The 27,729-nt window shown below is 36.7% G+C and overlaps 1 protein-coding gene and 1 long non-coding RNA gene across 3 annotated transcripts in view; one reads left to right on the top strand and one right to left on the bottom strand.

Moving 5' to 3' along the window:
* LOC124645691 overlaps positions 1-27,729 on the bottom strand; it is a 270,852-nt gene that overhangs the window by 224,598 nt on the left and 18,525 nt on the right. The gene's annotated exons all lie outside the window — the stretch shown is intronic.
* Positions 6,830-12,134, top strand: LOC124645690. 2 transcript variants are annotated; one of them, XM_047185541.1, is made up of 3 exons: positions 6,830-6,925; positions 7,144-7,370; positions 7,735-12,134. In XM_047185541.1, the coding sequence occupies exons 2-3, from the start codon at positions 7,146-7,148 to the stop codon at positions 8,017-8,019; spliced, it is 510 nt and encodes a 169-aa protein (XP_047041497.1). In that variant the 5' UTR covers positions 6,830-6,925; positions 7,144-7,145; the 3' UTR covers positions 8,020-12,134. The 2 variants fall into 2 exon arrangements, with proteins under 2 accessions (XP_047041497.1, XP_047041496.1); XM_047185540.1 differs by having other exon boundaries at positions 6,869-6,992.

The following is a 27,729-nucleotide window of genomic DNA, read 5'->3' as shown; positions in this document are numbered from 1 at the left end:
CACCTACAGGACTTAGGTTGGGGCGGGCCGTTGTCGGACAGAGGGGAGGTGGGGAAGGCAAATTTGAGAGGGACGGGGGTAGCGGCAAGGGTCTGATCGTCGGACTCATCCATCACGCGGCTCACGCATGTGAATTGGGGCGTTTTATCTGGAGATAGCCGCGGATGGATACCTATTTAAATATTTGGTCGTTTAGCGAGGCGGCCGAGGTATTAGGTAGCGACATGACGCGCCAGCTAATGGTGTCGCCGTACACAAACACAATGTACGTACTGTACGCACGACGGATATTCGCATTTACAGTTTGCGTAGATACTCTTTCTGCGATACCAGTCACCGAGGTGGAACTAGTTTTCAATCCTGAATTCGTTGTTGCTTATCCAAAATGGTTTTATCTCTTCATATTTTTATCCAGCTTTCTTTCTACAGGTGTAGGTATGGCCTACCGCCATTCAAATAGAGAACATTCCAAAATCAAGTTCTGTGACTCTCTCACTTAAAAACAAAACACAATCTACCACAGAACAATGTATCTAAAAGCCCCGTTACACCGAACGAAAAAGTCGTTCACGTCAGAACGTTGACGTCGCGTCGCGTCGTGTGGCAGTCAATCGCGTTCATTTAGCTGTCGCGTCGTGCAGTCGTCGTTGACACGTCGACACTGATCGACGTCTAAACGTGTCGTGTAAATGACACGTGCTATAAAAATGACGGCTGTGATTCGAAATTGTATGCACGTCTTTACAATACAACCGTAGACATGTAGCTATGTCAAGTGATGATACTGGCGAATAAATGGTACCAATATCTGAAAATTGTAATCTAGGAGCTTGCATGACATTAGAACTTAAATCACTTCCTAAGCGATCACTATTGTTCGTTGTCGCGTCCAACTTCCCAGTAACACATTTAGTAAAAATAGCCTAGCTATTCCTTTACTATATTATGCGTATATTATATTTTATCAATTATATGTTTTATCTGATCTTATTAAGTCAAGCGTTTTGCTAGACTTCCAGTCTAACCAGACGCAACCGAGTATCAGAAAGAAAATTGTACTAAACGGTGCGCAGCTACAATTTTACCGCTGTAAATTCTATCAGCCTACTAAAGGTAAAAAAATAAGATATGTATCCAAATTAGATATAAAGTCTCACTCAAGTAAGAAGGTAACAATAGATACTCTTATATCCATGTAAAATTCGTTACTCATCATAGAAGGCTGGTAGCTGAACTAGTGACAAGCTAGCTATAAGCTACGGACATAGGATAGTAGCGGAGCGAGAAGCGATTTTGTTGCTGTACACATGGCGATCAAGGTTTACAAAATATACTCATAACATCGATAAAACTGTAGAGGGTTTTGCAAAATACATATTATTTAATTACCTACCTGAAATATACTAATTAAAAAACCAAAAAATTGTGTATTTTTTTACTTTTTACCTAAAATTATAACTATTCGGCAGCATGTTATTAAAGACAAAATAAACATTTTGTGATAAGAGATTTTATTTACAAATATGAGCACAAATCTAAAATAAGATCTAAGCTATCACTTTTCTAGAGCCACAAATCAAAGCCCAAAAGCTTAGCTCCTTATTATAAGTATTTTACTCTTAACAAGTTATTATTTACATATATACCCGCTACATCTTATCACCGTGTTACAACCCGGCATACAAACCAATGACCTGAAGGTTAGCTCTAACTGTACATAAAAATGAGTCGAGCCTATATTTCAACTCACTCATACTATTATATAATCTGTGCTCATACACTCATACAACTACACTACTTAATGTATGAGCATTTTTTTATCCAAGCTATTGTTACATTATCATGTTTGTTTAAATAACGGGCTGATGATGGCTTTTGATTGATAATTCCGACCTATCGGAAGATGAATACTTATTTCTTTGTCAATCTTTGAAATACTTACCTGTAAAATGTATTAAACGAATTTGGGGGAAACTTGGCTAATATCTAGATATCACTATTCCGTGTTCATTGTAAGTATAAGGATGGAAAATATATTCATCTGAATAAACAGGTGACGCCATCAAGGAGTTTTCAATTTTTTTTTTGTTGTGTAAAATTAAACTAAATCTTTATTCAGGAAGATTATTTCAATTTTTGTCAGATATAGCTATGTTTCCTAGGGCCTGTATTACAACAATAAAGTAATAGAGGATTATTTATTATCTATCCGAGTCACCGAGGCATCCTTAGAAATGAGACTCAGACAAACAAAATGTCAGACGAAAAAGACAGACAGAATATAAATACCCATAGATGAAAAACTATCGTACCAAGAAAAACAATTCTTGCTATATTATGTAAGACGGATGTTTATTATGAACCATTAAATAAAGCTTAACCTGTTTCAACATTTGGTCGTGAGGAAAATGAAACTACAAAATAAAATCTTTAACTCCCAATTTTCCTTATTTTCTCAATATAAATAAATTGGTTTCATTCAACAAAGTTGTTGATCGCCACTCTTTGATGCGTGATAATTATAATTAATCTACCTTTCTCTTTAAGTTAATTCTTAAATTTATTATGTTATGCTTATTACCGATCAGATGTGATTTTCCACGTTTTCCTGAACATACCTACATAGATGCATACCTAAGAAATAATGCTGACTCTACATAGACAAGGCCAGACGCAAGTGCTTTCAATTAATTATACTAAGGCAAAAAAGGGCAAAAGAAATAGAGAGAGTGCAAGCGTGCCAGCTGTCCGTCCGTGGTCAGGACTGAGCTTTTTATTAAGTTTATAAATAGCCGGGAACCCAAACAAATCGGCGTGCGTCGCGGCAACCGCCCTTGAACTGAGTCGGAGGCTTTAGCGCTAGCGAGGCTCGCGCGGGGGCGGGGCCCGGCCGGCCAATCAGCGCCCCTTCACATTTTTCAGCCCCCGCCCGCATCGCCGGACGCTGCCCAAAAACAAAAGGATCAAAGTCGGCGAAACCTATCTCTTTCTTTGTGAGGCCAGCGAACGGGCATCGATGAGAGGATAGATACAGTGTGTCGCACGGCGCGAATCGATACCGCGCGGCCCCGCCGTGGCCACGCGCCGCGCCCGCCCGCCGCCCGCTCGCCGCCCGCACGGCCATTTGCACTCATGTTTACTATTATATTTATTGAACGGACGCTCCTAAGTGCCGATATAAGAATATTTACAAATCATAAGCACCCGATTTGGAGCAATTAGGCGCGTATCGCCGCTCGCCGCGGATCCAAGTGCCCGCTCAATAGCGATCCGTACGCCTTGCTCTCTCGATATAATGGCACTTGTACATCGGCTTACACCAATTAGCCTGAGAAATTCTAAGGCTCATTTGAGAGTGATCTTTTAAACCTATCAATGAAATAAGAGGCTAATATTGATTTTCTATTTCGTCAACATAAATAAAATGATGGAAAGCGCCCACGAAAATTATTTATTACAAAAGGAATTTAGAGATAAGTACCTAAGTATGTATTGAAGAGGTTTGCAAACCTGAGGATTAGATGGCCTAATAAATACGTTTTTACTGAGGAAGATTTACTGCTTTCAGAATATTTTACCTGCGTGATAAAATAAAGGAAACGGATGAAATAAAAAGTGCCTTGTAATTTTATGTGCTGCATCAAAATTTTATTCAATAGAGTTTCAATACCTACTTAATTCTAAATGACCTGAAAAGTTGTTTACCTATGCGTGTCTATAAAGTAAATGCAACCATTAACAAAGAACCATTAAGTAAAAAGGTTGTAAGTGTGAATTATAAATTATAAACCTTGCTGAGTAAATAAAATGAACTGAAATATTCGTTTTAATACCTTAAGTACCTATGTGCTTTCCACTATCCCTTCTATAGATTTTTCCTGCCTATGAATTGCATGATACATGATACTCTTTTTTCAGGAATTTTACATTCTAGTTCTAGTGAATTGACTTTTTACTTTTATTAGGTCAATCTTTAGTTAATGTAGTTCTGGTGACAATACAATACCTACATAATTTGATACAGTCGAATTGATCTGATGATGGAGCCGAAATACCTATATGACCTGGAACTTCATGACGGAACATCGTATCATAGCTGTGGTTGGATTTGTTAAAAAAGTTTTTTTTTAATAGACCTTTTTACGTGCATTTATAGGTAAAAGCGTGTTTTTTATAACTCAAGAATGGCTGAACCGTTTAAGCTGAAAATTAGAGGGGAGGTAGCTTAGACTCGGGAGAAGGATATAGGAGTTTTTGTCACTATCTGGGACGCGGGTGAAACCGCGAGCATAAGCTAGTGACTTATAAAAAAATATCATTCCCTTATTAAGGTAAGTACTTCTTGAAAACAATCACAGGTTATTTTGGAGTATTTTTGAGCACATAAAATTGATTCTTTTGTAAAGTTTGAGTTGGATTTAAATTATATCTAACCATACCTTTGTAAATTATTTATTTCCTGTCTTCTTTCTTTATTGAGTGTGTGCACAAAAAATTAAAAACAATACCAGTAATTTTTATCCCTGAAGAAAAGAGTTTGACTGATCTATGGCTGTTGTACCGCACCTCTTAAATAGATTGACCGAATTTTCTTTAGGATAGTCCATATATATACCTAGGTACCTACTCTTCAACTGCCGTCATTTCACAAGTAGGTATGTACCTAACGTTAGCCATCTCATCAACTGCCGTCATTTCACAAGTAGGTATGTACCTAACGTTAGCCATCTCTTCGCGAATGACAAACAACTATGTACCGGTATATTCTATTTTTTTATGCATGGGTCATGTCCCAATTTGTAATATAAAACCTTTAAAGGTTTTTGAAAATAGGTTATCACTTGTATTAAAACCTTAATGTTTGCTTTTATTAGCATGATAAAACATAGATTAAGAGCTTCTTCCTCAAAAAACGGCTCAATGGATTTGGGTAGAAGGAAAATACGGTAAAATGGTACAGAACTGCTTTTTACGCTAGTGCTGCCTGTAAAATTCGTTACCAAGTCTTAATTTTTTGTATTTAGCATTATTAGTAATACCTTCTTCGGATTCACATGGGCGATTAAAAAAAAACGGTACCGTCCTAGGTTTCTTTTTTTTAAGTTGGAAGAAGCTAGTTAATTAGCAATACCAATAATCGTCACGGTCATGTTTTCTTATGAAATAGGAAGTTCAAGTGTGTGTTGTTTATTTTTGGGTTTATACGGTTCCCAATATGCCCAAAATAACATTTTAATTATTTTTCTTCAGTCTCATGCTTTCTTCTTTAATCCACATGTAAAAAAAAATTCAAACCATTAAGTAGTGCATTTTATTATAAACTTGCAAGTTGTAATATGCATTATCTATAAAAATTTCGCAGGCCTTATTTGGGTCATGTACCTACCTACATAAAATATATTTATGATTGCTTAGTTTAATCATAATCGCTTGTTCTTTAAGAAGTTTATAGTAACTAAGTCCACTTTGGTATTATTCCATCACGCATTCTTACCTATTAACTGAAACCTGATGTGTATTTCGGATTATAAAAATAACGGAATTACATAAGTAAGTACCTATATCTGCACTTAGTAATACCTACAAGTCGGTGATTCATAAAGGCTGAAGAGATTGTTTTCAAGATTTAATATTCCTATTTGAAAAACTATTTCACTATCAGGTAAGTAGATATAAATGTAATATATATATATACATATTTATGTATGTATTTAATTATTAAGTCACAATTGTAATGTAAATAAATAACTATAATTATTGTCCTTTTAGATGTAAGAAGAATTAAACAGTAGGTATATATATGTTGTGTTGAGATAGTTTTAAGTTAATTTGCTGCGCCCTAACAGGGTAATGTATACCTAGGATAAGGATGTATTTCTGTAACTGTATACATTTTTGCAATAAATAAATAAATATACACACATTACCTACAAACATAGCCAATTTATCGAGGAAAGTTTACACTTAAGTACCTACAGGCTTTTCATCTGAGTAAAGTGATATTGTAGATCGTGCTGGTCCACAAACGGTCTCCAGAAGGAGCAAAAGGGAAAACTATGAATAATATCATTTTTTTTAAAGTACCTAAGTAATTATGTTTTATATCAAAATCTTCTACATAAATGGTGAATCCTTTACATAGTAAAAAAATGTTTATTGACAAAAAATAACTTTACATTGTGGTAGTTGACGTTATGAGATAGACAGTAAGGTAGTCGGTATGTACCTAATCTATGTACCTATGTAATGTAACCACATCATCATCTCTCGAGACTACCTATTTTCTATTTTGGGATAGGCTTCCCTACTGGATTCAGCTGAGAATCAGTATTTGTATGTAACTTCATAAAATTTTCAAAATCAAACGATATTAGGTTTTTTTTTACTGACTTCCAAAAAGGAGGTTTTCATTGCGGATGTTTTCCTTTTTTCCAAAACTGACCCAAGCCCCAGCATTGCAACATGCGTATGCCAAAGCGCCACCTGTGAGCAAAAGCCGGACCTAGCTAAAACGCGTCAAACCAAAGCTGACGTGCTGCCACCTAGCGGTGAGTAAATTCACAACGTGAGATTGGTTCTGCGCACGAACTTCTTCATGTTATCATAGATGGCGCTGTCGTCAATGAAACGTATTCTTACTTTTAAGGTAAACTATAGAAAGTTTCGTTGATTTTAAGGAAAATATTGATTCGATAATCACCGAAAAATAATTAATTAATTTTAAGGTTCTTCAATACTCCAATAAATGCTTATCAAAAGATTTTATTGCTGCGTAGTAAACTACTTTACCGACAGAGCTATTTCCGGTTCGCGCTCGACGACATCACGCACACGCAAACTCGCGATTGCAGCTAGCTTCACTTCATAAATGTTCGATCTTTTTCAACTACATCGAGGCTTGAGCTTTTTGGGATTACGCTTTTCGGTAATTATTGCTTTACTCGTTGCATACAGTGTGATTTTGAGATTATTTATTATAATTCTTGTCAAAGGTGAGTGGTGAGTTATTTCTCGTGTTGTGTGATCATAACACCGTAACAGTTTGGCGCGTTGGTTAGATTCTGTCAACATAGCTAATAGTGTTCACACGCAGTTGAGTTTATGCGCGTGTAATTACAATACAAACGTGATTTTCCGTTCCAGACATGGCTTTGAGCGTTGCACTACCTCTGGCAGGCCTGGAGACAGAAAATTTTAACTCGTTTAGTTCGTTCGGGCATATCATAGACATAGCGGGCCTGTCTCAGTCGCAGTCGAGCCCGAGTCCGTCAGTCTCCAGTGAATCTAGCGGTATCGGGTCGCTGGGGTCGCTCAAATCAGAATCTGTAAACAGCGACTCCCTGCCGTCTAGTCCTCAAACAACTGAGAAGGTGAGTGAATATTTTCGCACTATTTTGTTTGCATTCGTCCTGGCCTTGACCTCTCTATTTTCATAATATTCCGTAATGGCGAATGTCTCTGTTACGCTATCAATGTTGTGTACATTATCGACCTGTGATAATGGAAAGATTTTAAAGGCATAGGTTACATGATTTACATTTTTGTGTGAACAAGTGCGATTTGTTTATATTCTACATGAATAGTTAGAACTAAATGTCTACTGCCGTTATGTTGTTGCCAACGATTTTGCAACTTAGATGTGTGCAACGGGAGTTAACTCCGCCTGCAGACAAAGCGCGGCTATAGAATAGAGTGATATTGTTATTGTTATGTCAATGTGTACTCTATTTCCAGAAAATATTCGAGCCCGTGGTGCAGCCGCAGCCTCGTCCTAAGGAGAAGAAAGCCGATGATGTCAAAATCTCGTATGGAGGACGCGACATCTTAAACTTGATGGGTAATCTTACGGACCAGCGGTGGAACTATCGGCCCACTGTGCTGCCGCCTAACAACCCGGCGCTGTTCTTCGCCAACCGCTCCCAGTATCACCGGTTGGGCCCTTACGGAACCCGCACACAGTACGTAAAGGACTCTTGCCGCCTCTGTGGCTTCTCATGGGTCGTAGCCGCCACGGAGTGACGTGACTATGAGTCAGCATAAATCCTGAACAAACGAAGTTAAGTGGGTATGACTGGAACACATCAGGGTGCATATCAACTTCTCCTAACTCTAACTGTCACTTGGTGGTGCTCGGAACCATTAATTGCTGAACCATGACTTTATTTCATGAGTTTCATGGAATTCATTTTTGTGACAACTTGATATTTTTCATAGAAATGACAAGAGATGAAGTTTTATTTTGCTCATGTTATCTTTTTGACTTAAGTTTTTACATTCTATTTTAATAATTTGTTATCAGATAAGCATGAAATGTTTTGCCATGACTGACAAAAAATTCAAAGTTCCTTTACTTGAAGTAAAGCCATTGGTTCTGTGACACTTTCCTATAATATAGTTTGTTTATATGCTTGCCTGTTGTGGTCCAGTTCTACGGATGACTGTGGAATATGTATGTGGCTATCGTTGCGCGCATTCGTAGAGTTACATTTTAAAACGTGACTTAATACTGTGATCTTAATTTAAACAAGACAATTTTTGACAAATTCTGTGAATGGAATGCGTAACGATACATGACTTCGTTTTTTGTTTTTAACTTATTTAATTGTGTGATAAAGATAGGCTTAATTAATACTACGGACTTGCAATGCCATAAATATTTCCAGATTTATTCCAAAAAACAGCATTTCTAGGTCCCAGTCAATGGAAAAGACAAAATTGGATCAAAACTTAATTCTATATTCCATCAACAAATTAAACTCTATCATTATAGTAATATATTATGCTACACTTAGTTCCTCTTAGAAATGTTAATGATTTGTTATCCAAAGAATATTATATTAACTATAAATTGTTGAGCATACAATTTATATTGATTAGTATAAAATACAAAGGGTGTAACTCAACCCCAGGATTTTGTGTCCAATTACTCTTAAAGCAATATTTAAATTATAGACATTTACACTTATGATACCATAATGAGTTATTTCCCACCATTACATGTAATAGTTATTATTTAAATATTGTTTTATAATATTCTTTAGTCTCTAGGAGATAATTTAGATATATTCCACAGTCATTTATCAATAGGATCGTCATTGTTTAAACCAAAAGGCTGCTTCTCGGATGTTATTTAAATTTACGATTTTGACGAGATAGGCACGAATTTAAAGCCAAGCTGTAGATTAATTTTAAGATGTAATTATGATGATTGTTGGATTTACCGTCCGAGCATTACATAATAATAGTGATGACATATAATCTAGAGGATACGATCTTGACACATTACCCTAAAATCAACTTCTTATCAACTCAACTATAAAGCTTTGAACAACTCATTTGTAATTATTATAATGATGAGCCCATGTGGAACATAGTCAAAATGGGTTATCAGTGCATATCATCACAAATTAATGCAGTGATTAGATATTCTAAGGTATTAGTAGTTGTTACAGACCGTTTTAAAACGTTTGAGTCATTGATATGCCCAGATGCTGGGCTACTAGTGAAATTATAGTAAGTGTCGTTAACAGACTGGCAATATCTCTATGTACGTGCATATATAAATGTAATATTCGTGGTCTCTTAATTTAGTCAAGATATTTAATAGTGTGAGTCTCTTCAATTACATGTAAGTAATATATAACATACTAACTATAACGAATAATTGATACTGTCCTTTTGTGCAACTTTAGTTCTGCTATGTTGTGATCAGCTTTAAATTGGAACTGGAGTATTTGTACACAATAATGTTGACATATTTCCCACAAAGTTATTTTTATAAAAAAATGTTGATATGAGACAATACAGTATGTAGTTTTCAAAATTTTCTTTACATCTTATGAAGTTTGCTTAAAGGTTTGCAAATATTTTGGAAGGGACCAACATGCGCGCATTGATTTCTCCAAACAAATAGTTTAGCAGCATAGAAGTTCACCTCCCAAACAGTTTAAGCTCACATTGCATTTCAAATGTCTACTTAACGTCGATAGAAATCCACAAGCTTTCATTTCTGTTTTGTCTGTAATCAATTAACTGGGCTATGAACACAAAACTTAAGCAAGTAGTTGATGTTTTACAAATATTTATTTACGTATTTATGATTCAGTGGGTAATGACTGAACATATAGCATGGATCTCAGAATGCAGCTAACAGTGATACACATTCTTTATTGCCTTTGTAGGAAGCCGCCCCTTAACGTACTGTTGGCGAATAAATAAATATATCAATGTTCAGGGGTGGCTTCATTTGCCTAGTGTGCTATATCCTCAGTCACACGGACTCACAAAATGGTTGTTATTGGTTATTTTAAAATCAAATGTTGCATTCAGATTATTTTTAGTTGTAACTTATATGACAAAGCTGCAATCGAATGTAGTTCAAAGGAAAGTATTTGGAGCGATACGCACAGTTTAATAGACTAGCTCTTGTTGTGAATGTCTCCTTAAGTTTAGTAGTCCCTGGGCCGGCCGAGTGGCTCCCGCGCGGCGCGACAACAAGAGAGGCCGAGGTGCGATGCAATATTTGCATTCCAGTTTTGTTTAAGTTAGCAGCCGAGGGTAGTAGTTGTTAATGTTTATTTAATCCACATTGCCAAATATTTTGGTTGTTGTGCTATTTATTTAACAAAATTTTCTAAAATATCAATTTAGTACCTTCCATTACTATGTGTCTTCAAATGATTTTACAATGTTTTAATCATTTCAATTTTATGCATTTTATTTTGTTTTAGTCAAATCATTATACATGATATTATACATAATATTACCTATATGTTGTATTATATCTATTGTTCATTCATATGATAAATATTTTTTTCTCATTGAACTGTAGTCAAATGACAGTATTTTTATAATGAAAATTGTATAAGGATGAAGGGTTTTTTGCCTGACGCGTGCTGCCAAAGCCTGGGGGCCTGTCCGCGGGCGCCTGGGCGGCGGCGGTGCGCGTCGTGTGGGTATTACGTATATCTGATAAGCATTATGTAGGTTTAGCGAAATAGATTAACTCGGAGATGAACTCCAAGTACCAAAACTTATTGGTTCAATGTTGTTCTCGTATTATGGTGATATAGTGCGTCGCGCGCGGCGCAGAGCTCAATATTTTTAGTAACCCTTAAGAAAATTAATACCTCTTTTGAAAAAATATAATATATATGATATAGTATATCCAATCGATAATCACATATTATGTATTTCCCTGTTTATTTTGATGTGATATCATAAATGACTGATCTGAATTTAGTTTTTAAGTTGGTTATTGATATGCAGTGCTATTTCGAGAGTGTAATTAAGATTTAATATTGAAAGTGCCAATGCTCGTAATTTAATCTTTATGACTGTTCCTTTATCGTAGCTGTTTGTAAGGGCTCAGCCCGCTACTCCTTTGTCAACTTCAGTATAAGCAATCTTCCTTTCTTACACTAAGTTTTCAATTACTGTTACTTTAGTGAAATCACGTAACGTGCACAATCTCAGTAATGCTTGCAATATTATGTGTAACATGTTTTATTCCTCACTTATAATTTATAATCCAGCGTAATGTTAAGAGTACAATATGAGATGATGTTATATCATTCTAGTATCAAAATTAGCCGAAGATGTTAATATTATTATATAGTTAGGTAAAATTTTAACATAGCTTTGTATAATTGGGATGTTTTAGTATTTAGTAGTGTATAATTACGGCGTAGTGGCAAGCAAATGTCTCGTGAATGAAGTGAATAATGTTAGTGGCAATAATACTCGATGTAAGTCCCTGCCAAGAGACTTGTACAGGGTCGCGCGCCGCCGCCCGCGCCCGCCCGCGGTCACCGGCGGGACGGCGCGGCGCATACACAACTGAACGTTACAATCTAGGCGTTTATTTGTTGTAATTATAATAATAGACGTAGGTATTTTATCGTACTTAAATAATTATTCTTGCGATGCCTTAATTCTGGTTGTCAATTAGACATGTCTCTGCCTAGAGTGTTATCATTGTTTTTATTTATTTTAGTTTTTGCTGTTCCGGCTTCCTCCGTGAACTTCCAGTCCAGGCTGTTCTTTTGAAATGATTTTGAGGTCGATTTATTTTTACCTAAGTGTTCTTATTAAATGTTACCAAAATGTTTTTAATAAAATATTTTTATATGTAACTCGTTGTTTTACTTCGAAATCTGTAGAACAAAGTAAATTCTCCCGAATATTCCTCAAGTGTTTATCATCACAAACGCCCACGTTCAGCTACAAATAGCACTTTGTGTAATGACTGTACAAAATTAAAATAACTGTTATTTTTTATTCCTGCATGTGATATAATTTTGCCAGAGACAAGCTACCCAGCTACTAATAAAGTTGGTCACGTTTCTTGACGTAAACATGTATTTTCAGGCGTATAGCCAACAAGCAGAAATTAGAGACACAATGACGACGAAATCATGTTTACGAATTGGTTTACATAAATTAAAATGCTTGAACATTTTTCCTACTTATGTATTACATGTTATTGTTTGCCAGCGAGTAAAGATAATGTGGTTTGTTTACATTTTATTAGAGCTTACGTCATTCCGTTCCATGATTGCTTTGCTACACCATTTTTGTGAAATATGGCCCTGAAAGTGTGATGTTGGAATATTCCGCTGCAATCAGTGCATTGGTTAATAATTATTCTAAATGAGGTGCAATGTCTAAGTGTCTACTTATAGGTAGGTATATGTTAGTGTTTGCGTATTTCGTTTTTATTGATTGATCTCTGTGTACGTAATCCGTAATCTGTCCGCGATAACCCCAACGTAGGTATGTACCTACCTACTTACTGGTACTAGAGTGGCAAAAACAGCCAGATATCACCAGATTCTTGAGTAGTTAATAAAAAGTATAAAGAGATGATTATAATATCTAATCTGTATATTTTTTCGGCATTCCGCAAATAGAAACGAAGTCCAAATAAAGAAAAAAGCGGTCGCATCAAGGTTGTATGCTAGTAAAATGTTAATGACCCGAGTAACTTACCTACCTATCTATATTTTTAGCACAAAGGATGATGCTTAAATGACTAAGATCTATACTAGTTGATCTTTGCCACCATCGTTTAAAGCATCATAATGAAAAGTAGAATTTGTATTTTCTATGCCCAAAAAAGCCGCGGCTTAATATTTTAACCATCATGCTCCTAGCCTTTTTCCCAACTATGTTGGGGTCGGCTTCCAGTCTAACCGGATTCAACTTAGTAGGTACCTACCAGTGTTCAACAAGGAGCGACTCCTCAACCCAGTTACCCGGGCAACCCGATACCCCATGGTTAGACTGGGGCCCGATTCTCCTAATTTTACTTAAGCGACCTTCGATTGACGTTCGACTCGATTCGACTGAGATCCAATCCCGACTCGATTAAGATTGAAGCGTATGTGGCATTCCGCTATTTTTTCTTTGAAATAAGCCTTTTTATCCTTTTCTGTCATTCAATAATGAATCATTTTGTCTGCAAATGATTTACGATTGCAGAATGATTGTACAGCAAACTACCGTATAGACCAAAATCATATTGCGATTCGATTTCTATTCGATTTTGACATTATTAACTTAGGAGAATCGGGGCCCTGGTGTCAGACTTACTGGGGCCCGATTCTCCTAAGTTAATAATGTCAAAATCGAATAGAAATCGAATCGCAATATGATCGCAATAGCAGTTTTAACCATATCGGGCAATCTGCTACTAATAAAAGACCAATCGTATTCGATTGACATTTGATTGGTGTGCGATTGGTCTGCTATTTTGGTAATTTTGGTCTAGGTATACGGTAGTTTACTGTACAATCATTTTGCAATCGTAAATCATTTGCAGACAAAATGATTCATTATTGAATGACAGAAAAGGATAAAAACGTTTATTTCAAAGAAAAAAATAGCGGAATGCTTCAATCGTAATCGAGTCGGGATCGGATCTCAGTCGAATCGAGTCGAACGTGAATCGTAAAATTAGGAGAATCGGGCCCCTGGTTTTTGACTACTCCTAACGACTGCCAAAGATGTTCAATGACAGCCGGGACCTACAGTTTAACGTGCCATCCAAAACACAGTGATTGGTGTCCAAGATATAGGTAGGTACTCAGAAAGTACATACAAACTTAAAATTTAAGTTGTATTGGTACTTGCCTGACCTGGAATCGAACCCACTCCCTCATACACGAGAGGTTGGCTCTTTACCTACTAACTACGAAAAAGAAGGTTCTCACTTTGACCTGTAAAATATGTAATGTAGGTACGTGCGCCATTATATCACGTTTGGCTGAACTTTGGTTTTAAATTATGTAAATTATTGAAGTCGATTTATTTTTTTGTGAAAAGTTTTTGTTTTGTCTTTCTTTAGTTCCGGCTCCGACTAGATTACAGCCTCGAAATGAGAACCTTCGGACCTAAGCTTCGGACCATGTCATTACTACCGATATCTCTTTGTTCCCGTTCGAGAATCGCACGTGGATAATCTGAGGCGCGATTCTACAAATTTTACCTAGGGTCATACGATTCACATCTCATACGAATCACAACGAATCAATAGCAATAGCAGAATGCCCGATATGGTTAAAACTGCTATTGCGATTCAATTTTGAACTACTTATTGAGCACCCCTCTCCCCCCCCCCCGCCCCAAAAAAAAACGACAAAATATAATCACGTAGTAAAAAAAACATACAGAATTAACACAAAAGTACCCAAACAAGTTTGAAAAACGCACCGTAAAGTGAAGAACCCGCGAGCGTAGCGAGCGCGAAATTTTTGAGTTTTTAAACACAGAAGCTCCAAAAAAGATTGAAAAAAGCACCGTAAAGTGAAGAAGGCGCAAGCGAAGCGAGCGCGAAATTTTAGAATTTTGGGACGCAAAGAGATATGTAAAGACTTCAGAGCAAACTACTGTAAAGTGTAAGGCGCGAGCGCAGCGAGCGCGAAATTTTTAAGTTTTTAAACACAGAAGTTTCCAAAAAAGTTTGAAAAAAGCACTGTAAAGTGAAGAAGGGCGAGTAAGTTTTGATACTTGTGACGCAAGAAGATATCTAAAGAGATTAGAGAAAATTACTGTCAAGTGTAAGGCGCGAGCGCGAAATTTTTGAGTTTTGGAACACTCAGACAAGTTAAAGTAAAAAGTAAAAAAAAAGACGACCGGAAATTGAAGCAGCTGCGAGCGAGCTCAAAATTTATTGAGATTTGGGACACCAAAGTCCTCCACCTCCTCTTACAAATAGCGCCTAAATAGCTTAGAAATATCCACTAAAATATTTTTTTTTAATTGTTATTTTTTGAGAACTCTAACTCACACATGCACCCCCGGGGCGGACCGCCTCCCCCCCCCCCACCCTTACGCCGCTACTTTATAAGTGCACTATAGTTAAATTCCGTTTCGTTTTCGGTTCCGTACCCAAAGGGTGAAACGGGACCCTATTGTTTTCGCTCTTCGGTCCGTCCGTCCGTCCGTCCGTCACCAGGCTGTATCTCATGAACCGTGATAGGTAGTTAGAGAGTAGAAATTTTCACAGATGATGTACCTATTATCTGTTGCCGCTATATCAACAAATACTGAAAACTAGAAATGAATATTTTGGGGGGCTCCCATACTACAAACGTGATTTTTTTTGCTAATTTTTATTCGATAGATACAATAGGCAACAGGTAGATGCGGTTTTATAAATAATGATACGGAACCCTTCGTCTTTATTATTTAAACTTAAGTAGATTATTTAGAAACGAAAGGTACTAAAAAACGGAAATAGAGATATAAACACTTAGCTCTAGGTGCAGACCTACAACGTGCTGCAGACACTGTTTTTTTTTTTCAGGGTCTTATTTTAGAAAAATATCAAAATCTATACAAAATATTTAGGTATGTATTTATACATACTAAGAAAGACTGTAAACGAACAGTAGTTTTCTTTTCAGGTCCAAACAAATTTACAAAAACAAGGAACAGAAAAGGTCCCAAGTGTGGAATTAATTATTTTCTATTTAATCACTTCAAAGAATATTTTGGTAAAAAAAGGGAAGTCAAATAATATGCAAAAAAATTATGACCTCGACTTCTTGTGTTAAAAAAAAACTAATAAAGTCATTAATTTGAATTGTTTTTATGTTAATCATTCATTGATACATAGGTACTTATTTTAAGTATGACACACGATGACCGTGTAATAAACGTTATCACACTGATAATAAAAACTGATACTGCATTAAAATTAACATAATAACATAATAAAACCTATGAATCCTTTTGGTACTTTCTTGCTTACTAATAAAAGGGGAAAACCTTATCAATAAAGGAAAATTAAATGATAAATGGGATGGATAAATGTATTGAGCTTGATAAAAGTAATATAATATTAGCATGCTGTCCTTAGACAGTTCGCACTCGCTATCTAGATTAGCGGTAAACAATGTCTATTTACAAAATGGACGACCGCCTCAGTTTAAACGCCATCTTTCAAGCAGAGTGAACATCGTGAATTCCGCTGCGGAGCGTAGAAAGAAAAAGGCGGCGTTTCATTTTCCCCAGATTCAACGCAGCGCCATCTGCTTATTCAGTGAGTAAGCTTTACTTCCGATGAACATTGCAACTGCTCAACAGATGGCGCTGACGTCGAAAAGCTCTGCAATAGTTCACTAAAACCTCCGCTAGATGGCGTAACTAGTTCTTTTCTGATGTCTGTTTTTAGTTGTGGACACGAATGGATTCAGGTCTAGATTTCAATTTTAGGACCGAGCAAAGCCGGAACTATATTTTAATGTTTATAATGCTACTTGTTATATCCATGTGCTGAGGGAATCCAAATTCCCTTCTCACTGCACATATTTCCAAAGTGATTGAGGCACTTAGGAAATATGTAAAAATAACTTACCAATGTAACAAACACCATGTAACAATGTAGTAAAAAAACTTAGAATCCAGTAGGTGTACCCATTCACTTACCAGTTTTTTACATAATAATAATTGTAAAATTGACGGGTTTTGGGTCAAATCGGAGTTTTAAAGTACCAATAGATGTCACATTAAAAAAATATATCTTCTATGTTAAAAGTATTCCAAATTGCATATTACATCGTTAGCAAATAAACTTAACTATCTAATTAAACAAAGAAACATACCACAGAACCCACTGGATTTATGTAAATCAAAACACAAAACCACGTGCTGAGTTTCACTTTTGACAGCTGAACTTCACGAAAAAACGATTTTGTTAGAGCACACACGTTTAAAATAACATATCTTAGAAGCCGTGACTGTTAAAACCCCGTATTGTTATTTCAATTGTGCAATATAATATCAACAATATGTTTACATATAAACCGGCCCATTTTAAGTTCAGTAGAAAAAAATAATAAATGTTTTTAGATTAATTGACGACTATTGGGGCATGACGACTTCACCCGCGTTTACCTTAAATATCTATCTAAAGTTTAATTCAATCTCTAAACGAAAAGGAATAAATAGCAATTCTTTAGCACCAAAAACATAAATAAAATGCTATTTCAGCCGCTGCACCTCCGATTCAGGTGTGACATCACCCTTAGACATCGTTCCTCATTCTGAGATCCCTAGCCCAGCTTTTCAGGATTCCAGGAAACAAATAGGGAGAACAATAAATAAACTGAAATAAATCATTACGTCACGATCCACCAATCTCTTTTATAAAAAATATAGAATAAATTTTAACAGCGACAATAAATCCTGGCGCCTCGTCGATCCAACATTATTCGCGACAAAATACAATTTTACCAACTACATTGTTCGAAATCATAATGGAATATAGTCTGAATTGTTTTTTACGCGCCGTAATAACCGCGGCAATGATGTTTTTGTTTGGAATATCCACTTTTGTGTAGCCATAATGGGTGTATTCATTCAGACGGGAGCAACTGAAAAGTGTCTCTTTTATCAGTCGCACAATAGGCGGGAATCAAAGAAATTACGAATTCCACGGACCGATGTTCTACGGTGTAAAATAAAGACGGGATTGTGGCGCCTTTGTTGCTTTATAATATTTTCATTGTTGAATAGGTGGGCCGATACAGCCACTGATATTTATGATAGATATGCATCTGCAAAACAATAGGGTGTTATGTACACTTTAATAAATAGCTTTTGCTTGGCATAAATTTACGTAACTCGTTAAGGGTGACACTTTTCACTTACTACATTTATATACTTGATTAAGAAGCGAACTATAAGGCATAACTATAATAACTCAAAATTGAACGAAATTCGAATCAATATTACAAAGGGTAAGCCGTGCTTTTTGAAGAAATTCCTGAAGTTGCTTATACATATAGGTAACTGTTAATAAACAGTTAAAATTATAATTTAATAACTTCCCTGTCCCATGAGTCATATGTGATACACACCGATTGTTTAACTTATGTGTCTGCATCATGGACAGTGAAGTGGTTAAAATTATCGTTTTGAGACCCCATCTCGATACAAATATGCTAGCCTGAATTTTCCAACTTCCTAGTTCAACCTTTATTGAATTAAACCTACTGAACCAAAATCAACGTATACAGAGTACTGTACACTATACAGTTGAGCAAAATATGTGAATAGAGTGAAATTGAAAGCCGCGGGGCGCTGATTGCCAGCCACATCTTCATCCTATTGACATTCATGAGCCGGTTATTTTTTGACGCACTCATTAGGGCATAGTCACTCATTTGACTCGAAATATGTTCTTCACACGAGCGTGAGGTGAATTCGCAGACAATGAATGATAGGATCGTTGAAGATTTTTCTTGATGTCATACTTTACTTATATCAGATATATAAGTCAAAAGGTAAAGAACCAACCTCTCAAGTATAAGTGCGTGGGTTCGATTCCAGGTCAGGCAAGTACCAATGCAACTTTTCTAAGTTTGTATCTTGGACAACAAAGGCTGATAAAAAGGTGGAGGAAAACATCTACTGGACTATTAAGTCTGAAATCACAAACCCGCATTGAGCTTGGTGATTAACGTTCAAACCTTCTCCGTGTGAGAGGAGGCCTGTGCCCAGCAGTGGTACGATAAAAAGGCTGTAACGTAACGTAATACATCATATGCCATATTCCTGTTATTACCTGCCTTCTTGCTTCTTGGATCTTATCGAAATCCTTTGAGTCGCGTTGCGCAGAAAAGGCTGTGCGATTAATTTTTTCGCTGTAAGTTGCGTGTTCCTAACTGAATTACGTACCTTCCTATCTATGCAGGCAGTAACCTTATAGAGAAACGGTAAATATTAGGTATAGATTTATTGATCTGTTATTCATAATAAATAAGTATAGGTATATGCCAAAGATTATAACGAAAAGTAATATACGAAATAACGTGACAAGAACATATTTTTATTGTATAACAATGACCAATAATTAAGTTAATAAACATCTTTTTATATAAATTATCTTATTACACAGAAATTATATTATAAATTGTATAAAGTCAAATTAGGACAGTACAGTTTATCGCCCGAGGTCCCATATTTCCAGAAGTAGAAAAGTAAAAAGCTTACTTGAATAACTAAGATTACAATGAAGAATGTTGCTTTAAGCCACCATCTTGAGCGCAGTTCTCTGGCCTCGTACGATGGTACAACTGAAGGAGCACTGCTAGGTAGCTTCTTTAAAGTAAATGTCATAGTTGACCAATGTTTCCAAGAATTCGTATCTTACACTCAAGTTCCATGGGTTTTGTAAAGAGTATAAAACATTCTCATTTCTACAAAAGTTGCTGTTTGGTTTACGTTTTCATCCGAATATTATGCCATAGATTTAAATGACCATTTCACTAATTATTGATTTTGTAAATAGTAATTTACAGTGTTACATCTAGAGGATGACAATGACATGCCTGACGTATAAGATACAGACCAAGAAATCAAACAACACGCATTAAAAACTCTTTATTATATTTTTTTCAATAAACAACCTCTTTCAACTTAGACTCTTTGACAGTTGAATAGCATCTGAACAGGCTATTTTCTTTCCAGCCAGAACTATTGTTCTGAACTTCTTTTTAATGTAAGTAAGACTTCACTTTGAAATAGAAGAACAAAACCGAGTTTCTTGGCGAGTGAAGATGTTTAAAAGTTCCCTATTGCCTTTTTACGTGAGAGTACCTGTTTTTACAAGGAGTCTCTCGTATATTTTGAATAGGAATCAGAAAATAGGTATCGCTCAATGAGTAATGTTAAACAGTGGTCCATTGAAAACGGCTGAAGCCTTTAGAAAATCACCCTCCTTTCGAGTCGCTTTTTGCAGCCTCTATTTATATTTCCACATTTTCCATATAGAATTTCGTGCTTGTGATGTCGACCGAATCTTCCATTGAAATCTCACACTCGGGAGTTGGCAATTCAGTAGTAAATTAACACCATTCAGTGGCGGTCTGGAAGATGGCTGAAAGGTCTGTTTGTGACTTTTATTAATATATTATGGTGGAATGATAGGAAGCTCTTTCATATACTGTTTTAGTTCATTAATGCATGGTATGAAGTGGCGCTGTTCTGCTTTGAGATCGATTTTAAGATTTACGTCTAGACTACATTGATTAGTAGTAGGTATAAGCCGTTTGTGTAGTTTATTTTATTTCTTGTGTGAATATACAGAAACTGATTAATATCTAAACATATTTCGTCTGTTTTTTCCCTAGGCAGGCTCTTCTAATAAGAGAAAAATTACCATTCGATTAGTTTGCAGGATACTGTTGTGGACTTTCATAAAATTCAGTGTTAAATTACGCAGACCATGCAGCGGTCGACCAAAGACAGGCAACGAAAATACTAGTCATCTGCAGAACAACTACATTCACATAATAACCGCGAAAAAGTTTCCCTAAATAGTTTTCACGTACCTCTACAGTATAAAAATATTAAGCAACTAAAGTAAAACCAGTTTCCAAAGAATTTCCCATTCAACTCATTTTCCTATTTGGCGGGACACAAAAAGCGGGTGGCTGGTAACACAATTGGACCAGCTTTTGTTTCACGCCGCTCCACCGAGCATTCTTTTACCAGCGCCTGGAACAACTGTTTCTAGTACGATAGCCTCACAATGCGAACTATTGTCGCCAACGTAATTGTTCCTTGCCTCATCTACTAGAGGGCCAGCTAATAGCGCCGTAATTTAACTCATAATTGCTTCACAACATAAAAAACAAACGACAACAAACGTCGAAATTATTCTCGGATAGCATATTCTTGTATAAAACGTTTCATAAATCTATTCATCGAGCTAGCTAAGGAGTGAATCTTTATGAATGCGACCAAATTGTATGAGAGTAGTCCTCTTTCAAAACTTCCCATGAATAGTGTTAATTCGCTATAGCGAGTTTGCTCGCAGCTCGTCAATGGACTATATTTGGAGACTTGAGAAGCGCGCGCCGCCTCACAAAGTCGTAATATTGTGTATGGAAAACGCGGGAAATATGAATGGTGTTTCGAGGCGACACACGAGTGTAGGCGATTTTGTAAAGAACTCACAATGTTAGAGAATATTTCAACAGTGTCTATTCATACGCCGCTGTGTTGTACGGATGTCGGATACCAAATCCAAAGGATTCATAGAAGGGATTATGTTTTGTGGCGTGTGTGTAAAGTAGGTATTGTTGTGGTCAGCCTTTTAATGGGCAGGCTGTGAAAGTACTCTTTAATGAAAATTTTACTGCCTTCTTCTCGGATTTAGAAAATAGTAGACCGAAACTAAGAAAAACGGTCAACAATCACTAATGACGTCACACAGAAAATCAAGATTTGAAAGAGTAGAGCTGAATATCCTGGGAAAATAAATTTCAATTCACTACACCAAAAGAACAAACACAACCCACATTTTATTGCAACCTCCTTAAAACAAGACAAAACCCTGATAATGTAAACACAGAGCTACACCTCAACCCTTGTAGTGCGGCCCTTAGTTTTTCAGCGCCGTTTCGAAGGCGAAAAGGAAAAAACGGAGCGTGCCTGAACAAAGCGAGTCGCACAATGGAGCCGCGAACAATGCTAACTAGAGGAGCTTGAGCTTGTATCATTTGCAGATAAACACGGCTGGATATCGATATGATCAATATACATGCCTCTTTCTATTATAGAAATATAATCGAGGTAAAAGGATGTCATCAAAGTTTCAGCGGTTTAGAGGCCAACGCGTAAGGAAGGTGTAAACGGAACGGCTTGCAACGGAAAATGAAAACCGGTGTCGACGAATTAAATCTTCATTTATTTCGAACAGTAGGAATCTCTATTACAATATTTGTTTAAGGTATCTTACATTATATTCTATTAAATAATCAGAGATCACGTTTTAGTAGGTTTTGGTCAGTTTGATGTTTCATAAGACTATTCGTTTCCCAGAAATGCTTTAAACTTCCTATCTACAATACATTTTCACTGAACTTATTTTGTACAAGTAATATCTGTGGAATAAATTATATTTTTTGTATTGTTCACAGTAGCTGTGACATTATTTCAACGGCAGATGCATCGGAAATTGGAAAACGCCGTTTCTGCATCATGAACATTTTGTATTTATTCCTGAAATGCATTTCGCACTGTAGTATTTTGAACGGTCTCTATAATTTTGAAATGTTTGTTCAATATGTGTTAGCTAGTTAATTAATATGTTAGTAAGTAAGTTTTACCAATCTGTAGCATTTCCATTCAGCATAAACTTAGGCCTATGAGATTATTTCTTATTGAGTTCCTATTGGGTGGTCGTTGCTGTATTTCACCGAACAACAGGCTGATCTTGCAGATGTTCTAATTTGTGTAAATTCCACTGGTCCTGAAAATACTCTTCTTTTAAATTACATTGATGGCTTGAACATTGATAATCCCTACGTGTGCAAAGCATATTGAACATATATAGGTGCAGGAACTAGCTTCCGAAAACAATACTGGATACCTCCACGTACAAACCACATGAAGGAGAGCACGGCTACCGTGTCAATGAACGAGACAAGACACTATCACAAAGCGAGCTCCCAACCTACCACACTTTCCGTCGTATTAAAATTCAAACGACACTTAGAACATTGCACATCCGCCAACTCAGCACTAACGACGGAGTCCACAACAATGTGCCCTCTGAAGAGGCCCGAACAATCGAATGAAGACAATAAGCAGCGATACTCCGAGACAAAAAGAGGCGAAATAAAGGCTCACTTGTTTCCTGGCCGCATTGTGAGGAACGGGAGAGGGCAGAGACAAAAGCGTAATGTGCCACGGGCCCAAACAATGGGGGCCGAGCCATTATTGTTACAGTAGCGCCGCTTTGCGCTGTACGAGGTGGCTCCGAACTTGACATGGAGCCGGCCTTGTCGGCCGCTGCGCCGCGTGCCTTCACTCTATTAATCTCATACACTTATGTATGTATTCATGAGCTGATAAGAGTTTCGAAAGCCGTTTAAGAAAATGTATTAACATCACTAAAAATGTTAACAGGACATAACAACCAAAAATAACCGAAAAGAAAATTCTGTCTTACACAGAAACTTGGACGATTGACATCCTCGATCTCAATATCTTTGACAATATGTACCAATTTGTACATGAAATGTAACACCATCTCAAAGATCTACACATGAAATCAGACAATACTTGCTAATTCGGCAGACGAGGTCCTCGTGAGTCCGCCCGGTGGAGAGTATCATTTCGTTATCGGGGTCAAAAAGACCGGCCGTCGTTTGATCTCTCGCCTTTATGATTTCTGCAAAGCCGGTGGTGAATCGCATAGTGTGTCGGACTGTTACTGTTGGGTCAATATTATAGTTCAATAATGTATGAAATCATTATTTTCAGTCTGATTTTGTATATCAACGTGATATAATACACATTAAATCATAGTTGGTACTTGTTATCTATACTAATATTATAAAGAGGAAAACTTTGTTTGTTTGTTTGTTTGTTTGGTTGAAATGGATAAACTCAAAAACTACTGGACCGATTTTAAATATTCTTTCACTATTAGAAAGCTATATTATCTGTGAGTAACATAGGCTATATTTTATCCCGGTGCGGGCAGTAGCTCCCACGGGACGCGGGTGAAACCGTGGGAAAACGGCTCGTATTTGATATGTTAACGGCATAAGCCACCATAATAATTTCAATGATGAACCTATTTAAACTACATGGAATCGCAAACGTTGTTTTTTATCTCCTACGAGCCGTTTTCCCGCGGTTTCACCCGCGTCCCGTGGGAGCTACTGCCCGCACCGGGATAAAATATAGCCTATGTTACTCACAGATAATATAGCTTTCTAATAGTGAAAGAATATTTAAAATCGGTCCAGTAGTTTTTGAGTTTATCCATTACAACCAAACAAACAAACAAAGTTTTCCTCTTTATAATATTAGTATAGATAAAAAATTACCTTCAATAAAAAATTACAGTCTACGTTCATAAATTAATACTATGTAACAGTCAGTTCAAATATCCGAGTACACTTCTTCCAAAACTATTTCACAATAGCACCTCACCTACCAAACCCTGCAACTGTAATACAACTCCAAAAAAAACAAACAAAAAAACGCAAAAAAATACTACATATACAACATTTTTGCACAGTACGTGTCTGTATCGTTGCAATGTGCACTACGCCCGGGCGACGCTCAATGGCGGCCGCAGGGGCGAATCTCTGGGACGCATACGAGACGTATCAAAATTCAATCTCTCACTAGATACGATGCAATATTAAAATTGAATTTTACTGGTCATGTTTCCTTACTTCGTTTTGAATAATATATGCTGCATCTGCATGAATCGGTGCGGAGTTCCGCACAAAGGTGCTCTGATGAAAATGTTGTTTGTTGGGCGGATATTTTGGTTAAGGAAAAAGGATTTACGACTACTCGTTTAAAATAATATCCTTGTTTTAATGTTCTATGGTTTATAAAATTGTGTGTCTTCCTCAAACGGGACGTTATAGTTAGCCTGTCAGTTGCGATACCGATGCAGACCTACGTTCTACATCTACCTCTATGTAATCTATGATTCAAGTTGTGCCACACTTAAATAAATCTCCGTAAAATTGGTCACCCGCACCCCATTTTTATAATGATGAGTTTTGTTGATAAACACACAGCGTATATAAAAAACGATCGTCCATCCATATGACTATTTCATTAACGATTTCTGATGAAAATTCAGCTCGAGCGCGCACAGCCCTATCACAAAGCACAATTAATAAAATTTCGCTATGGACAGAAGGGGTCTTTTGTCCACTTTATTCATATGCTAACTCCAGCCGACTCCTATTTTATCTGAGTACTTCATTGTACTTCAAAAACAATAGAGAAATTGCGACGCGACAATCGCTGTGACTGACTGTACATTGTGAAATATGTAAAAGTACCTATCCATACATCTCTCTAAAGCACCGCGACTGTGAAGCTGTATAGAGGTTATATAAATTTACCAGAATACTTTGATAATTTACTCGTATACCATAAAAAATCCTCGTATTTTGCAACTGACAAAATAAACATTGAAAAGTTTTCAGGTTATTACAGTCAATATTTCACGCGATATCTAAATGTTATACATTAAATATTTAATTTTACCAATGCCATACGTAGAGTAGTTAGACAAGTAGGTAGGATAACTTATAGAGCTTTATATAATTTTTGAAATGGTCTGCTTAGCAAATGAGCTGACCCCATACCACATAGCATTACACGGATAACCACGAAAATCAAGTACAACAATCAGTCCATCCTACCACCCTGAGGCGGCATAAGGTCAACCTGATGAATCACTATCACTAAACAATAGATAGTGGTCCGAAACTCAGGTTCTATTGTAATGAATTAATTAATAAAATCAGTGGGACGGGCGGGGGTGGCCATTGTCCAGCGGGGATGGATCTGATCTCATTAACAAGTCATTGTGGTGGTGGAACAATGGTGGTGGCTGGTCAGCGCGCTGGGTGACGGGATCCATACTTTGTAATGATGGGTTATTGTTTAGCTTTTCGTGTTAAAACTTGCTAGTGAGCGGTTATTGGTTGTTCGGCGTGGCTACTGGCGGCAAATTGCAGACGTTCTTTTGTTATCTTTGATGCTTCTGAATTATAATTGCTGCCGATAATAGGGATGTTTGTCTTGTCTCACGAGTGGTCTACTATAAAAATGCTTGCGTGTATTACGTTCTTACAATCTGAAAGGAATGAATATAAGAGCTAAAGTTAATCGAAAAGCAATGAAAAAGTCACAAAAGTTCTACGATCAAAAAGTTCCAAATATTGATTAGGCTTGATTCATAAAGTTTACAAAGCATAACGAAATCTTAGAGTAATCGAAAAATATTAAATAATTGTGAACAAAAATTGTGAAACTTCAATTTATGTATCAAAGAAATTGTTAGCGAAAAACTTCGTAGCGGCGTTACGTAGACGAGTGCTACGCGCTACGAGAGTGCGCTGATTTTCCCAACGTAGGCCAGAAAACAAATATTATGTAGCCCGATCAGAGCAAGTTTTAAGTAAGTTAAAAGCGTGACTTATTACGTGGTTAGTGGGTTTTATGATATATTCTAAATAAAATGGGTGAGAACTGTGAGGAGTTATTTCAATTATGGTTTGTAAGAAGTCTGTCAGGATACATTTAAAAATCTTTATGTGACATTTACTCTTCTTGATATCCTCAATACCCTTCAATATGACTAGTTGTATAATTTTCTAACTGCTATCTAGACTGTCAAACCTTCGACAGTAAAACCTCTTGCCGCTGTAACTAAGCACAGTGATCTTTAGTCAATTCTTAAGCATAGGATTCCAATATTATTCCTGGATTGTTTGTGGTTCAATTAACATAACAAACCGCCTTTATTATTCGCCAGCTCAAGGTCGATAAACCGTAACAAAACTATCCGACCAAACGCTGAAAAGGAAAGAAAATTCTTACACAAAAGTCTCCGCGACGGACAATAGATGGCGCTTGATCTAGATAACGATATGTTAACATTGTCACAATGGCGGCGGTAATGGTGCGATTGTACTGCTTGGCACAATGCTTTTAGATGTCACCTCCAACAATGGACTCGTTCGATATCTGCTACTGTTGTGCCCGCTCACTCAAACGGCCAAATCAAATGAAAATCGCTTTTACTAACAGTTGCTACTGATGTTGAAGTCGGAGCGATGGCCGAGACGCGGAGTGAATGTTGCGAGACACGCGAGTGCTCTTACTTTTCAGGGCAACCTCTGAACTAACAACTAAGACTAAGAGTCTGTAAATATGAACCTAAACGAAGGCATACTTACAGTAGACTTGCTTGAACTACTCTGTTAAACATGAGGCTTTCATGGATGGTATGTAAATAAGTACCATCTCTGATTAATCAAAGGATCACTTGTTCTTTATTTAAGACTTTCAACTAGCTACAAATATATAAATAATACGAAAATTACCGCACCAACGAAATCCTTGAAAATAAATTTAAAACACGCTGAACAAGAGACAAAATAACGATGCCCCACCGACACGCGTGCTCCACGGAATATGAAAAAGCTCATCAATTCATCGCAGTCGGGAAATCACATGAGAGCTTCACGCTACACTGATCGCTGAGCCGTACTACCACTCATTAGCGATCAGATTATACTTCTAATAATAATAAAGAAAACTCTTCAATAGTACGCAGGATTTCTTTTTTTCAATTAAATCGAAAAAGCACCGCATTTTTTTTTGTATCTGACCAAATATTTTTAGAGTGTCCTCTGCTGAAAAAGCTTAAACATTGGCACTATT

Source organism: Helicoverpa zea, chromosome 3 (genome assembly GCF_022581195.2).
Source record: "Helicoverpa zea isolate HzStark_Cry1AcR chromosome 3, ilHelZeax1.1, whole genome shotgun sequence".
NCBI lineage: Eukaryota > Metazoa > Arthropoda > Insecta > Lepidoptera > Noctuidae > Helicoverpa > Helicoverpa zea.
The sequence above is the reverse complement of the archived record's forward strand: the minus strand, read 5'-3'. Positions and strand labels throughout refer to the sequence as shown.